The sequence below is a fragment of the Littorina saxatilis genome, linkage group LG16, assembly GCF_037325665.1.
Source record: "Littorina saxatilis isolate snail1 linkage group LG16, US_GU_Lsax_2.0, whole genome shotgun sequence".
Lineage (NCBI taxonomy): Eukaryota > Metazoa > Mollusca > Gastropoda > Littorinimorpha > Littorinidae > Littorina > Littorina saxatilis.
Window position 1 is genome coordinate 4,574,403 of NC_090260.1, and position 13,575 is coordinate 4,587,977.

General features: G+C 42.6%; 2 protein-coding genes across 3 annotated transcripts in view; both read left to right on the top strand.

Annotated features, from left to right (window-relative positions):
• Positions 1-556, top strand: part of LOC138951285 (uncharacterized) — a 103,275-nt gene extending 102,719 nt beyond the window's left edge. The window contains exons 13-14 of the mRNA XM_070322915.1: positions 203-261; positions 496-556. Of these exons, the coding sequence (XP_070179016.1) occupies positions 203-261; positions 496-556 (120 nt within the window). The remainder of the gene's footprint in view (positions 1-202; positions 262-495) is intronic.
• The window catches only part of LOC138950262 (uncharacterized), a 323,654-nt gene that overhangs the window by 143,800 nt on the left and 166,279 nt on the right, over positions 1-13,575 (top strand). The window lies entirely within an intron of this gene.

Consider the following 13,575-nt stretch of genomic DNA (forward strand, 5'->3'; position numbering starts at 1 on the left):
TTGTGTGGAGAGTGGGGGGGTGGGAGAGCAATGGAGGTACACAGGTTACCTCCGCTGTTAATTACTGTCTCGTATGATTGATGTGTCGTGTTATGTGATGTGTGCAGAGTGGGGGGGGGGGGATAGGAGGTTAATAAGTTACCCCCGCTGGTAATTACTGTGCCGTATGATTGATATGTGTTGTGTTGTGTGATGTGTGCAGAGTGGGAGGGAGGAAGAAGAGGAGGTACACAAGTTACCCCAGCTGTTCATTACTGTGTCGTATGATCAATGTATTGTTTTGTATGATGTGTGGAATGTGTGTGTGTGTGTGGGGGAGGAGCTACACAAGTTACCCTTGCTGTTCATCACTGTGTCGTATGAATGATGTGATGTGTTGTGTGATGTGTTCAGAGGGGGTGGGGGGGGGGGTGAAGAAGATAAAGTACACACGTTACCCCCACTGTTCATCACTGTTTGGTATAATTAATGTGTTGTGTTGTCTGGTGTGTGCAGAGTGGGGGGAGAGCAGGTTCACAAGTTACCCCCACTGTTCATTACTGTGTCGTATGATTGATGTGTTGTGTAATGTGTGCAGAGTGGGGGGAGGAAAAAGACGATATTAACAAGTTACCCCCACTGTTCATCACTGAGTGGTATAATTGATCATGAAACCATAGACAGACATAACTATACAGCTCACGTGTTTTCATGAAACCAGAGACAAACATAACTATACAGCTCACGTGTTTTCATGAAACCAGAGACAAACATAACTATACAGCTCACGTGTTTTCATGAAACCAGAGACAGACATAACTATACAGCACGTAAGGGCGTATCACCATATGCACGCAAGACAGCTAGAAAAGCAACCTCTTCTGGATAGAGGACGGATTGGACTTTCTTCTCCTATATTGTGGAAGGGCACCTAATATGGACTGGCTCCAAAACAGGGCAGCTAATATGGACTGGCTCTAAAACAGGGCAGCTAATATGGACTGGCTAACAGGGCACCTAATATGGACTGGCTCTAAAACAGGGCACCTAATATGGACTGGCTCTAAAACAGGGCACCTACTCTGGACTGGCTCTAAAACAGGGCACCTAATATGGACTGGCTCTAAAACAGGGCACCTAATATGGACTGGCTCTAAAACAGGGCACCTACTCTGGACTGGCTCTAAAACAGGGCACCTAATATGGACTGGCTCTAAAACAGGGCACCTAATATGGACTAGCTCTAAAACAGTGCACCTAATATGGACTGGCTCTAAAACAGGGCACCTAATATGGACTGGCTCTAAAACAGGGCAGCTAATATGGACTGGCTCTAAAACAGGGCAGCTAATATGGACTGGCTCTAAAACAGGGCACCTAATATGGACTGGCTCTAAAACAGGGCACCTAATATGGACTGGCTCTAAAACAGGGCACCTAATATGGACTGGCTCTAAAACAGGGCACCTAATATGGACTGGCTCTAAAACAGGTGCGGACGCACAGCACCGTTTGGCTTATTCACCTTTTTTCACTTTTGGCAACTTTCACTCTGAACGTGACGCTAAGAACGGACACGTTTCTGTGCACAGCCACAGCTGATAACACACCAAACTTGCTGCATGAGACAACTTAGACTTCAATTGTTACATTTTAGATGTGATGGCAATGGCACAATATCACAGTATGTGTGTCGTGTGATATGGACCACCTATGACACGTACAATAAATATTAAGGTAAATACTTGTAGCCGTGTGGAGATTTCACGGCCACTGTCTTTGCTTTTCTCTGCCAATCCCTGTCCCGTTTATTCCCCGTGAGGCGACCATGTGTGTATCACTGTATGTCTTTGTTGTACTTGTGCTCTTAGGATGCTGTGTCGTGGTTGGTTGAATGTTTACATGCTGATTGGTTAATTCGTATTGTGCGCGCGCATTCGGCCCCCGATAGCGTGAGGCGGTCAGTCTGACCCGTGACGCGAAGGTGACAAGACCCTGGGCGGTCTGTGTGTGTGTTGAGTGATTTGAGACCGGCGATTTGTTGAACGGCCCCGCCATAACTTCGTTTGTTTAATTCTGCATTGAAGAGTGAACTGTAAGTAGAGTTTGGTTCTTGTTTGTATTATTGTATTTGCTAGGTTTGATCAGGCCTATGATGTGTTATGAGCGTGTGATTGATGCATTGGTGTGCAAGTACTATGTGTTAGCCATTTTGATCGGCAGTATAGTGACGTCATAGCGTCTGTTTCGTTGTTTTGCCCCTAACGCTACTTACCCGCTAACAATGTTCACTGTCACGCTTCGATATCCGTGATCGTTTGTTTAGGGAATTAGGTTTGTCTCTCCTTTCTTCCCCTTCCTTTTTATTTCAGCTTAACAGCTGAGTATTTGTTATCGTTATGAACATTTCCTTTGCGCTTCATTGTGTCATGTTCTTATGTTGTTTTCCTTTCTTTTTCATGTGTCTGCAGACACTGCCTTCTGGTGTATTTTAATAAAGACATGTTAGATCAACCTCTGTCTCGGCGTCTCATGTGAATACTTCCTGGCCTATCCCCCCTTCCACTCCACCTTATCACAAATGGCGCTGCGAGCAGGGTTATGACTGTCCATGCAGTACACAGACAGACATGAACTGTTTAACTTTTCATTAAAACAAAGTATGGCAATTTTACAACAATAACATCCATTTCTACAACTAGAAACAAACAAGCCTGAAAATACCTGGAATTTACACAAACAACTTGGTAAAAGCAAATTACTAACCTCGTCTTTCAAAGACATGCGTGTGCCTGTAACACTCACGTATACTTTTTGCTGAAACAAATGCAACCATAAAAGGCTTACTTAAACCTACATCGATTTAATGTTAGCACAGTTAACGTTATACAGTATCATCTGCTCTTTAAATGGAAAGCTGACTGAACAGCGGCAACCAGAAAAAGACAATTAGATACACAAACTGTGACTCGCAGTCAGTTGTACATGTAGTTCATAACATCCAATCACTGTTTTATGCCAAAAATATACCAAAGTCGTCTTCAACTTACAGGATTAGTTATTTAAAGAGGATTGCTTATGTTTCTGTTTACAATAAGTTGAATAACATGTTGGATTCGCCGGGATCTTATAAATAAAGAAGATTTACTGGGAATTCTGGGAACTAAGAACAAAAGAATGTGGGAATAATACTGTGATAAGGTGGAGTGGAAGGGGGGAAGGCCAGGAAGTATTCACATGAGACGCCGAGACAGAGGTTGATCTAACATGTCTTTATTAAAATACACCAGAAGGCAGTGTCTGCAGACACATGAAAAAGAAAGGAAAACAACATAAGAACATGACACAATGAAGCGCAAAGGAAATGTTCATAACGATAACAAATACTCAGCTGTTAAGCTGAAATAAAAAGGAAGGGGAAGAAAGGAGAGACAAACCTAATTCCCTAAACAAACGATCACGGATATCGAAGCGTGACAGTGAACATTGTTAGCGGGTAAGTAGCGTTAGGGGCAAAACAACGAAACAGACGCTATGACGTCACTATACTGCCGATCAAAATGGCTAACACATAGTACTTGCACACCAATGCATCAATCACACGCTCATAACACATCATAGGCCTGATCAAACCTAGCAAATACAATAATACAAACAAGAACCAAACTCTACTTACAGTTCACTCTTCAATGCAGAATTAAACAAACGAAGTTATGGCGGGGCCGTTCAACAAATCGCCGGTCTCAAATCACTCAACACACACACAGACCGCCCAGGGTCTTGTCACCTTCGCGTCACGGGTCAGACTGACCGCCTCACGCTATCGGGGGCCGAATGCGCGCGCACAATACGAATTAACCAATCAGCATGTAAACATTCAACCAACCACGACACAGCATCCTAAGAGCACAAGTACAACAAAGACATACAGTGATACACACATGGTCGCCTCACGGGGAATAAACGGGACAGGGATTGGCAGAGAAAAGCAAAGACAGTGGCCGTGAAATCTCCACACGGCTACATACTGATTTTAACAAAACATTGAGAAGCTTTCTGAAAATAGGAAATAACTAGCTCTCATTTTCAAAAGAATATATCAAACTGTCTTTTTGTGTGTGCAAGTTGATTATTTCTTTTATTTAATCTCTGGTTTCCATTCGTTTCTTTATTTTCTGCTTGTACTTCAAATTATGTTTTCATCAAACTCTGATTCACATTTGATTTAGCCTGACTCGCACACATAAACTGAGCAAACACATTATTGTACCCATTGTCGTACCCCAACTAAAACATTCATTGCATTGCCGTATCATTTCATTCAAACGTTATATGTCATTAAAGGCCCTTAACTTTTCGGATCAACAATTTCTGTTGTAGGTATCGCGTGACCGCCGCCAAAATGAAGGTACTCCCAAAACCGACCTGACAATAACGTCACTGTCAGGTACCAATTAAGAAATCGACCTGACAATAACGTCAGGTACCAATTAAAAAATCGACAACAATTCAGAATAGGCTTAACTTGACAACGTTTACAAGCAAGAAGAAAGCCAAATGATGTATCTATCCATAACAGGTCGTTTTGTTTTGCTGTCTTGCGTATATCTTGTGTTATGTCAGTTCCACTGATGCAGGTGTTGAGCGCTTGAGCAGAAGAAAACAAGAGGTGTTTGCACCCGTGTTGAGGGGTACCATGACAAAACGCGCTATATTTGAGCAATGCCAAAATGGATTGATTCGAAACTTTCAGGATCTTAAGTCTACATACGAGACCTACCCTGGCTGACATTTTGGACTACTATATGTTTGAACTCAGATGTCATGCACTCTTCCGGAAAATGTTTTAAAACGTGTCATAAGTTTGAAGGTTTACATCCAAAAAAAATCATGACTTTGCATGCGTACATGCAAATAAATGTTACAAATACTGCCAAACTTTCATACACATACAATTGCTAGTTAACGTTTCTTAGTCCTGTAAACACGACCAAATATATTTGGAGGATTGCAATGCGACAGCCATGTCCAGTCATCCGTGACCGCAGCATGTTTTGAGAGGTATTCAGCAATAACCGCTGTCAATAGCGTATATACAGCCTGAACGTTCCATTTGTTTCTCATGTGTTTACATGGCTAGCAAATGTCCGTCAGTGGTCAGTTCTTGTAAAAACCATTTGTCTGTATGCTTGCAAAGTCATGAATTTTTTGGATGGAAATTCACAAACCTGTGACGGGTTTAAAAACATTTTCCGGAAGAGTGCATAAGATCTGAGTTCAAACATATAGTAGTCCAAAATGTCAGCCAGGGTAAGTCTCGTATGTAGACTTCAGCTCCTGAAAGTTTCAAGTCAATCCATTTAGGCATTGCTGAAATAAAGCGCTTTTTGTCATGGTACCCCTCAAAATGGACGCAACATCCTCTCGTTTTGTACTGCTCATGCGTTCCACACCTGCATCAATATAAAATACATAACACAAGAGATACGCAAGATAGCAAAACAAAACTACCTGTTCCGGATAGATCAATGATTTTACTTTTTTCTCGTATGTCAACGTTGCCAAGCTGCGCCTATTCTGATTTTGTGTCGATTTTGTAATTGGTACCTGACGTTATTGCCAGGTCGATTTGGGGGGGTACCCTTACTTCGGCGGCGGTCACGTGATACTTAAAACAGAAATCTTTGATTCGAAAAGTGTTCCAGGTATTCAAATGAAAGGCTGTTGATGGCATATGAAGTTTGAATAAAAATGACACGGGAATAAATGTTTTAGTTGGGGCACGAAAATGGGTGCAATCCTTTGTTTGCTCAGTTTAGCTGTATTTTCTGTTTGAAGTATAGTGGTAACACCCAGAGAGAGTGACTGTGGCAAATAAAAGTGTTCCATGGCGCTCTCCTTGGGGGAGCCAGTGGTCCATACTAGGGGCACTTACCCTACAACCTGTACACTGTTAACCTTGGTCTATACTAGGGGCACTTACCCTGCAACCTGTACACTGTTATCCTTGGAGGAGCCAATGGTCCATACTAGGGGCACTTACCCTACAACTTGTACACTGTTATCCTTGGAGGAGCCAATGGTCCATACTAGGGGCACTTACCCTACAACCTGTACACTGTTATCCTTGGAGGAGCCAATGGTCCAAACTAGGGGCACTTACCCTACAACCTGTACACTGTTATCCTTGGAGAAGCCAGTGGTCCATACTAGGGGCACTTACCCTGCAACCTGTACACTGTTATCCTTGGAGGAGCCAGTGGTCCATACTAGGGGCACTTACCCTACAACCTGCACACTGTTATTCTTGGAGGAGCCAATGGTCCATACTAGGGGCACTTACCCTACAACCTGTACACTGTTATCCTTGGAGGAGCCAATGGTCCATACTAGGGGCACTTACCCTACAACCTGTACACTGTTATCCTTGGAGGAGCCAATGGTCCATACTAGGGGCACTTACCCTACAACCTATACACTGTTATCCTTGGAGGAGCCAGTGGTCCATACTAGGGGCACTTACCCTACAACCTGTACACTGTTATCCTTGGAGGACCCAGTGGTCCATACTAGGGGCACTTACCCTGCAACCTGTACACTGTTATCCTTGGTGGAGCCAGCGGTCCATACCAGGGGCACTTTCCCTACAACCTGCACACTGTTATCCTTGGAGGAGCCAGTGGTCCATACTAGGGGCACTTACCCTACAACCTGTACACTGTTATCCTTGGAGGAGCCAGCGGTCCATACTAGGGACACTTACCCTGCAACCTGTACACTGTTATCCTTGGAGGAGCCAGTGGTCCATACTAGGGGCACTTACCCTGCAACATGTACACTGTTACCCTTGGAGGAGCCAGTGGTCTATACTAGGGGCACTTACCCTGCAACATGTACACTGTTCCTTTAAACAGTATTTTATTCATAAACAGACACATGATAATATAACAACATCATTAAGAAGGAGCACAACAAGTTTAAAACTTATGATAAGTGCTCAGATAAACATGCCTGAAATTTCATGGCGGATTATGATCAATGCGACACATTTTTTTGAAAAAAAGAGATGAGACAACAAAACAAAAAATATATATACGAAAAAAAAATAAAAAAATAAAAAAAAAAATAAAAAATAAAAAAAAAGGAAAAAAAGAACAGGAGAAAAACAGCAAGGAAAACTTAGTTTGAATTATCGAACACAATCTGTGTCAATACCGAAAACGAAAACAAATACAAAACGAGAACGAAAGACACAACAAAATATCAAAAAAAAGATGGGCCCCAAGTAATATATTTAGAAAAACCCACACCAACATCGAACTAAGGTGTCCCAAAGCGGTTTGATTTCTCAATATAGCTTTGGACAACAACAAAAATAGCACTATTTTCAAATATGGAAATGTTTGAATCACCTGTCAGGAGTGTGTCAATATTAACACATTCTGGAGATAATGTACCGATTGTTGCGGTTTTTCATTATTAAACAGGGGACTAATATAGAACAGTTTCAGCAAAATAACCACAAGAACATTCCGGGTTGTTTACTAGGTGGCGATTAAACATATAATATTTTAAATAACTCATTCCAAGTCTTAACCTGCAATGCAAAACTTCAGTTTTGCGATTTGGGGAATAGTAATATGGTGGAATTGAAATATCAAAAGCTGTGAAATGTCGCTTGAACAGACCAACAGAATCACATTGTTGTATATTTTCAGGCAACTTATTCCAGAGACTAGTTGCAGAAGGAATAAAAGATGACTTGTACAAATCTGATTTACACTGGGGAGTCTTACGCTCTAGTGGGTGTCTGTGGTGGTAGGGATTTAGGTCAGAAACAAGAGGTGGCAATAAAACGTTGAGGTAATTTGGTACATTGCCGTGGACCATTTTATAATATAACATTAATTTGTGACGGCGTCTTCGCTCTATAAGTGGTATAAAGCCAGATTTTGTACAATGTTTCGTGTGAAGTGCCTTTAACAGCACCAACAATAATTCGAATGGATTCGAGTTGCAGCTTCTCCAGCTCATCTGAAAGCTTCTTTGTACAATTATCCCACACAACATCACAATAATCAAAATGAGGTAAAATAAAAGATTTATACATTGCTTCTAGGGATCTTCGACTGAGCCTATATTTATAAGATTTTAAACAAGCCACAAGTACTCGACAAGTTGCCACAATAGACTGTATGTGTAAGGCCCATTTACAATTATCTTGAAAAATAACACCTAAATGTTTATGACTTTCTTTTTCTATGAGGGCTACATCGCCAAAAACAAGGGGAAATTTCTGTATACATCTTTGACCGGAAAAGGATATTAACTCTGTTTTCGACTGATTAAATTTCACTTTCCATTTGATGGCCCAGTTTGCAATCTTACCTAAATCAGAATTGAGTATTTCAGTTCTACGGAAAGGGTCATCGAGGCTTAAATACATGCTGGTATCATCTGCAAATAGTTTAATCACTGATTCAATATTATCAACAATGTCGTTTATATAAACCAAAAAGAGGAGAGGTCATAATACTGACCCTGTACACTGTTATTCTTGGAGGAGCCAGTGGTCCATACTAGGGGCACTTACCCTGCAACCTGTACACTGTTATCCTTGGAGGAGCCAGTGGTCCATACTAGGGGCACTTACCCTACAACCTGTACACTGTTATCCTTGGAGGAGCCAGTGGTCCATACTAGGGGCACTTACCCTACAACATACACACTGTTATCCTTGGATGAGCCAGTGATCTATACTAGGGGCACTTTCCCTACAACCAGCACACTGTTATCCTTGGAGGAGCCAGTGGTCCATACTAGGGGCACTTACCCTACAACCTGTACACTGTTATCCTTGGAGGAGCCAGCGGTCCATACTAGGGGCACTTACCCTACAACCTGTACACTGTTATCCTTGGAGGAGCCAGTGGTCCATACTAGGGGCACTTACCCTACAACCTGTACACTGTTATCCTTGGAGGAGCCAGTGGTCCATACTAGGGGCACTTACCCTACAACCTGTACACTGTTATCCTTGGAGGAGCCAGTGGTCCATATTAGGGGCACTTACCCTGCAACCTGCACACTGTTATCCTTGGAGGAGCCAGTGGTCCATACTAGGGGCACTTACCCTACAACCTGTACACTGTTATCCTTGGAGGAGCCAGCGGTCCATACTAGGGGCACTTACCCTACAACCAGCACACTGTCATCCTTGGAGGAGCCAGTGGTCCATACTAGGGGCACTTACCCTACAACCTACACACTGTTATCCTTGGAGGAGCCAGTGGTCCATACTAGGGGCACTTACCCTACAACCAGCACACTGTTATCCTTGAAGGAGCCAATGGTCCATACTAGGGGCACTTACCCTGCAACCTGCACACTGTTATCCTTGGAGAAGCCAGTGGTCCATACTAGGGGCACTTACCCTGCAACCTGTACACTGTTATCCTTGGAGGAGCCAGTGGCCCATACTAGGGGCACTTACCCTACAACCAGCACACTGTTATCCTTGGAGGAGCCAATGGTCCATACTAGGGGCACTTACCCTACAACCAGTACACTGTTATCCTTGGAGGAGCCAGTGGTCCATACTAGGGGCACTTACCCTACAATCTGTACACTGTTATCCTTGGAAGAGCCAGTGGTCCATACTAGGGGCACTTTCCCTACAACCAGCACACTGTTATCCTTGGAGGAGCCAGTGGTCCATACTAGGGGCACTTACCCTGCACCCTGTACACTGTTATCCTTGGAGGAGCCAGTGGTCCATACTAGGGGCACTTACCCTACAACCAGCACACTGTTATCATTGGAGGAGCCAGCGGTCCATACTAGGGGCACTTACCCTACAACCTGTACACTGTTATCCTTGGAGGAGCCAATGGTCCATACTAGGGGCACTTACCCTACAACCTGTACACTGTTATCCTTGGAGGAGCCAGCGGTCCATACTAGGGGCACTTACCCTACAACCTGTACATGCTGAATATAAGTATCTTGGCACAGTTATCGATGATAAGCTGTCCTTCAATGCAAACACCACCCTCATACACAAAAAATGTCAGTCACGCATCTACTGCCTTCAGAAACTTAGGAAGTTGAATGTGAACTCTTCTATCCTTCAAACTTTCTACCGCTCTTTCATCGAGTCTGTCATCACTTTTGGTTTTGTGTCCTGGTATGGAGGTCTGAGTGTGAAGAACAGGAATGTCTTAGTGCGAATGGTGAATGTCAGTAGCAAGGTGATTGGCAGGCAGCAAGCAAGTGTGGAGTCCCTGTATAGTAGGTCCATCATGCAGGATCCCACACACCCGGCTGGTCATCTCTTCCAGCCTCTGCTCTCGGGGCGCAGGCTCAGAACCCTCAGATGCCGTACGGCAAGACTCAGAAACAGTTTCTACCCCCAGGCTGTCCTGGCTTTTAATAACCGGTAAATGAACTCTACAGATTGTGTCACGTTTTAGGATGTTCTAGGAGTATGCTTTTAATAACTGACATTACATACTGTGATCTATAGAGTGGGTTTTAGTATGGTGACACCACTGTGACGCGATGAAGCCAGACTATGTTTTAGCAGCTGGTTATATTACCGGAATACACATCTAGTATGTTTTAGTAGTTTTAGTCGTTCTTTAACCACTGTGATGTGTTGGAAGAGTTTATTTTTATGTGCTGTTTTAGAGGTACATTTTATCAGTATGGAACATGTTCAGTTCTTACAGTAGTTGATAGTGGGGGGGGGGGGGGGGGGATCCTATCTTATTCTGCGTACTTTTATTGTGGGACGGCGGGGGGAGGGGAGGGGGGGAGGGATGTATGTTACCAGTGCGGGAACAGGGGTTGGAGAGAGGGGGGGGAGTGGTGGGGGGGGGGGGGGGTCCTAGGGGTTCCGATAGCTCTTAGAGTTTCATAGTTCTCACCATTTCTGTATAGTGTATGTATTAGTTACTGTGATACCAAATTGTCTTACCCATGTATGCACTGCTAACAACGAAAAAAAACGATTTTTGAAGAGTACTGAAAAACTTGTATGATTCTGTGAAAAAGAGCAATAAATGCAGTGATAAGTTTGAGTGTAACAGCAGTGACAGTGATGACAGTCAAGATGAAGAGTATGCTGAGAGGGAGGGATTCCCATACTTGGCAGGGGGTCACTGAGGCTCAACAAAGACTAGGGGTATGTAGATATATCTGTCAAACCATGTTTTGTGGGGTCCGAAAGTTGTCCGAAATCCAGTGTTTTCGTCATTTTTTTCATCATATTTTCTTCAATTTTTAAGATACAGACTTGGGATTTGGCATGCACTGTCTTTGTGATCACTTCTTAGTTTTGTTCTCTGGGTTTGTCTGTATGTCAGTTCACAGTTGAGTAATATTTTTTTATATAGCCATTTTTTACCCCCAAAATTCTGCGTTTTAGGTAATCTGTAGCGGAGAAAATACTGACCTCTAAAGCTTTATCTTAGAACAAAACCAAGATAAAATACTGATGTACATGATATAAAAAACCATCTCTTTGTTCCTATTGTTGGAATCTGAGAAATCTTGTAACAGTATCTCGAAATTTGTCCGTTCCATATTTGGCATTTTGCTCATAAATTATTTTTTATAACAGTTGTGTGCCATTTATGATACTCTCCTTATTTTTTATCAATAATATTGTCATTTATCTACTTTGTGTCAAAAGGGCATAACAATAGAGCAACTAGAAGCTTCACAACAAAAATAAACAAAAATACACCCTCCGCCAGCCAGTACTGGTGCCTTAAAGCAAATGGCATCGTCTGTCGACTAGTCACAAAAACAAACCTGGCGAGGTATGCGTGTACTTTATACACGTCAGCCATTGTTGTTACAGTTTTGAGTCAACGTTGTATTATTCCGCAACAGGGTCCAATCGTCTGGGTTTCAAATGATGTCATGTTCTAAAAATAAATTCTAGGATTGATTATTTTTTAGCCCTCTTTATTCTTACTTCGAATAATCCACGTGTGATATTGGTGTAATCAAAGTAGTTCGTTCTAATTTATCACTTGTCTAAAAATAATCAACTAGATTTAATCCACCCCTCGGTTGCATTACAGGAGTTGTATAAATCTGTTTAAATCAAGTTTAGCTTATTCTGGCAGCGTTTTGTGGAATTCTCTCCCGGAATCAGTTCGAGTCCCAACGAGTCTCAATAATACTTTCAAAAAACACCTCTCATTACATTTATTGTCAAATTACGAAAAGTCACAGTGGTGAAAGACTTGGTTCAGATTATTTTCATATTGATCATATCTGTCCATATGGCATCAGTGTTTCATATTGATCATATCTGTCCATATGGCATCAGTGTTTCATATTGATCATATCTGTCCATATGGCATCAGTGTTTCATATTGATCATATCTGTCCAAATAGCATCAGTGTTTCATATTGATCATATCTGTCCATATAGGCCCATTGCAGAAACTCAAGTTATCAACAGCATTTCTACTCGGCGCGCGCGGTATGAGAATCGTCTGTCGACTAGTCACAAAAACAAACCTGGCGAGGTATGCGTGTACTTTATACACGTCAGCCATTGTTGTTACAGTTTTGAGTCAACGTTGTATTATTCCGCAACAGGGTCCAATCGTCTGGAATTGGTCATCCGCCGCCATGTTGGATGCCTTGCACGATCTCTGACAGTGCTTGAGCGTTGGGTGGCGACTCGACAAAAGTGAAAATGACACGTTGTGTGGCAAAGGGGGTAAAAATCAAGGGTCTGCCAAACCCGGCAAATGCAGTAGGCAGCCTAGAGATCCCTAAGTACCTCTCCCAACTGTAGTACTTTTCGGCAATATTTACAGTTTCAAATTGCTAGGATAGCTTCTTTGTGGTTTTAGATTGGTGTTCTGGGGAAACTGAAAGGTAGCCTCGTCAGGGGACAACTATTCAAACCCATATCCTCATTATTTTGATTCTCAATTGAGAATAATCATTTATAGATGACTATTATTCATTTCCCTTTTTAGGATGTACTTGCACGTACTGGTGGTTTATTACCCAAATGTCCTCACAGTGACTGAGGCTTAAATAAGGCTCGGTGATTCGTGTATTTGTTTGTTCAGCCCATTTCTTTCTTGTGTTTATTCACAAGAAGAAAAACAATAAAGATAATCATTTATGTATGATTTATGGTGGGATTTTTCCTCCATGGTGTGTACTAGGATGTATTGTACTAAATGTACTGTGGTCGTATATTAACGGGTTATATTCCCCGTATGTGTACTATGCGTACAGGTTCATTGGAGGGAGGGTGTAATAGTTGTTTGTTTGGTTTAGCAACGAGACAATTCATCCCTTTTTGGAAGATGAGGGTGGTCCGCCCGAGGGCAGACCGGGTTGTAGGTTCGGGACAATAGATTGACTATTGTCGTTTAGGCAGCTTTGGGATTCTGTTTCGGTTCGCTGAGTGGTCGTGTGGCCGTTTTCGCTGTTGGTTACGGCGCTCGCGCCTTTCCCTGTCTGCATACACAGTGAAATACGCAAAAAGAACAAGAGTGCAATGAAGAAAACTAACAAAGACGGCATCCAATATGGCGGCGCGAAGAGAGTATGAGC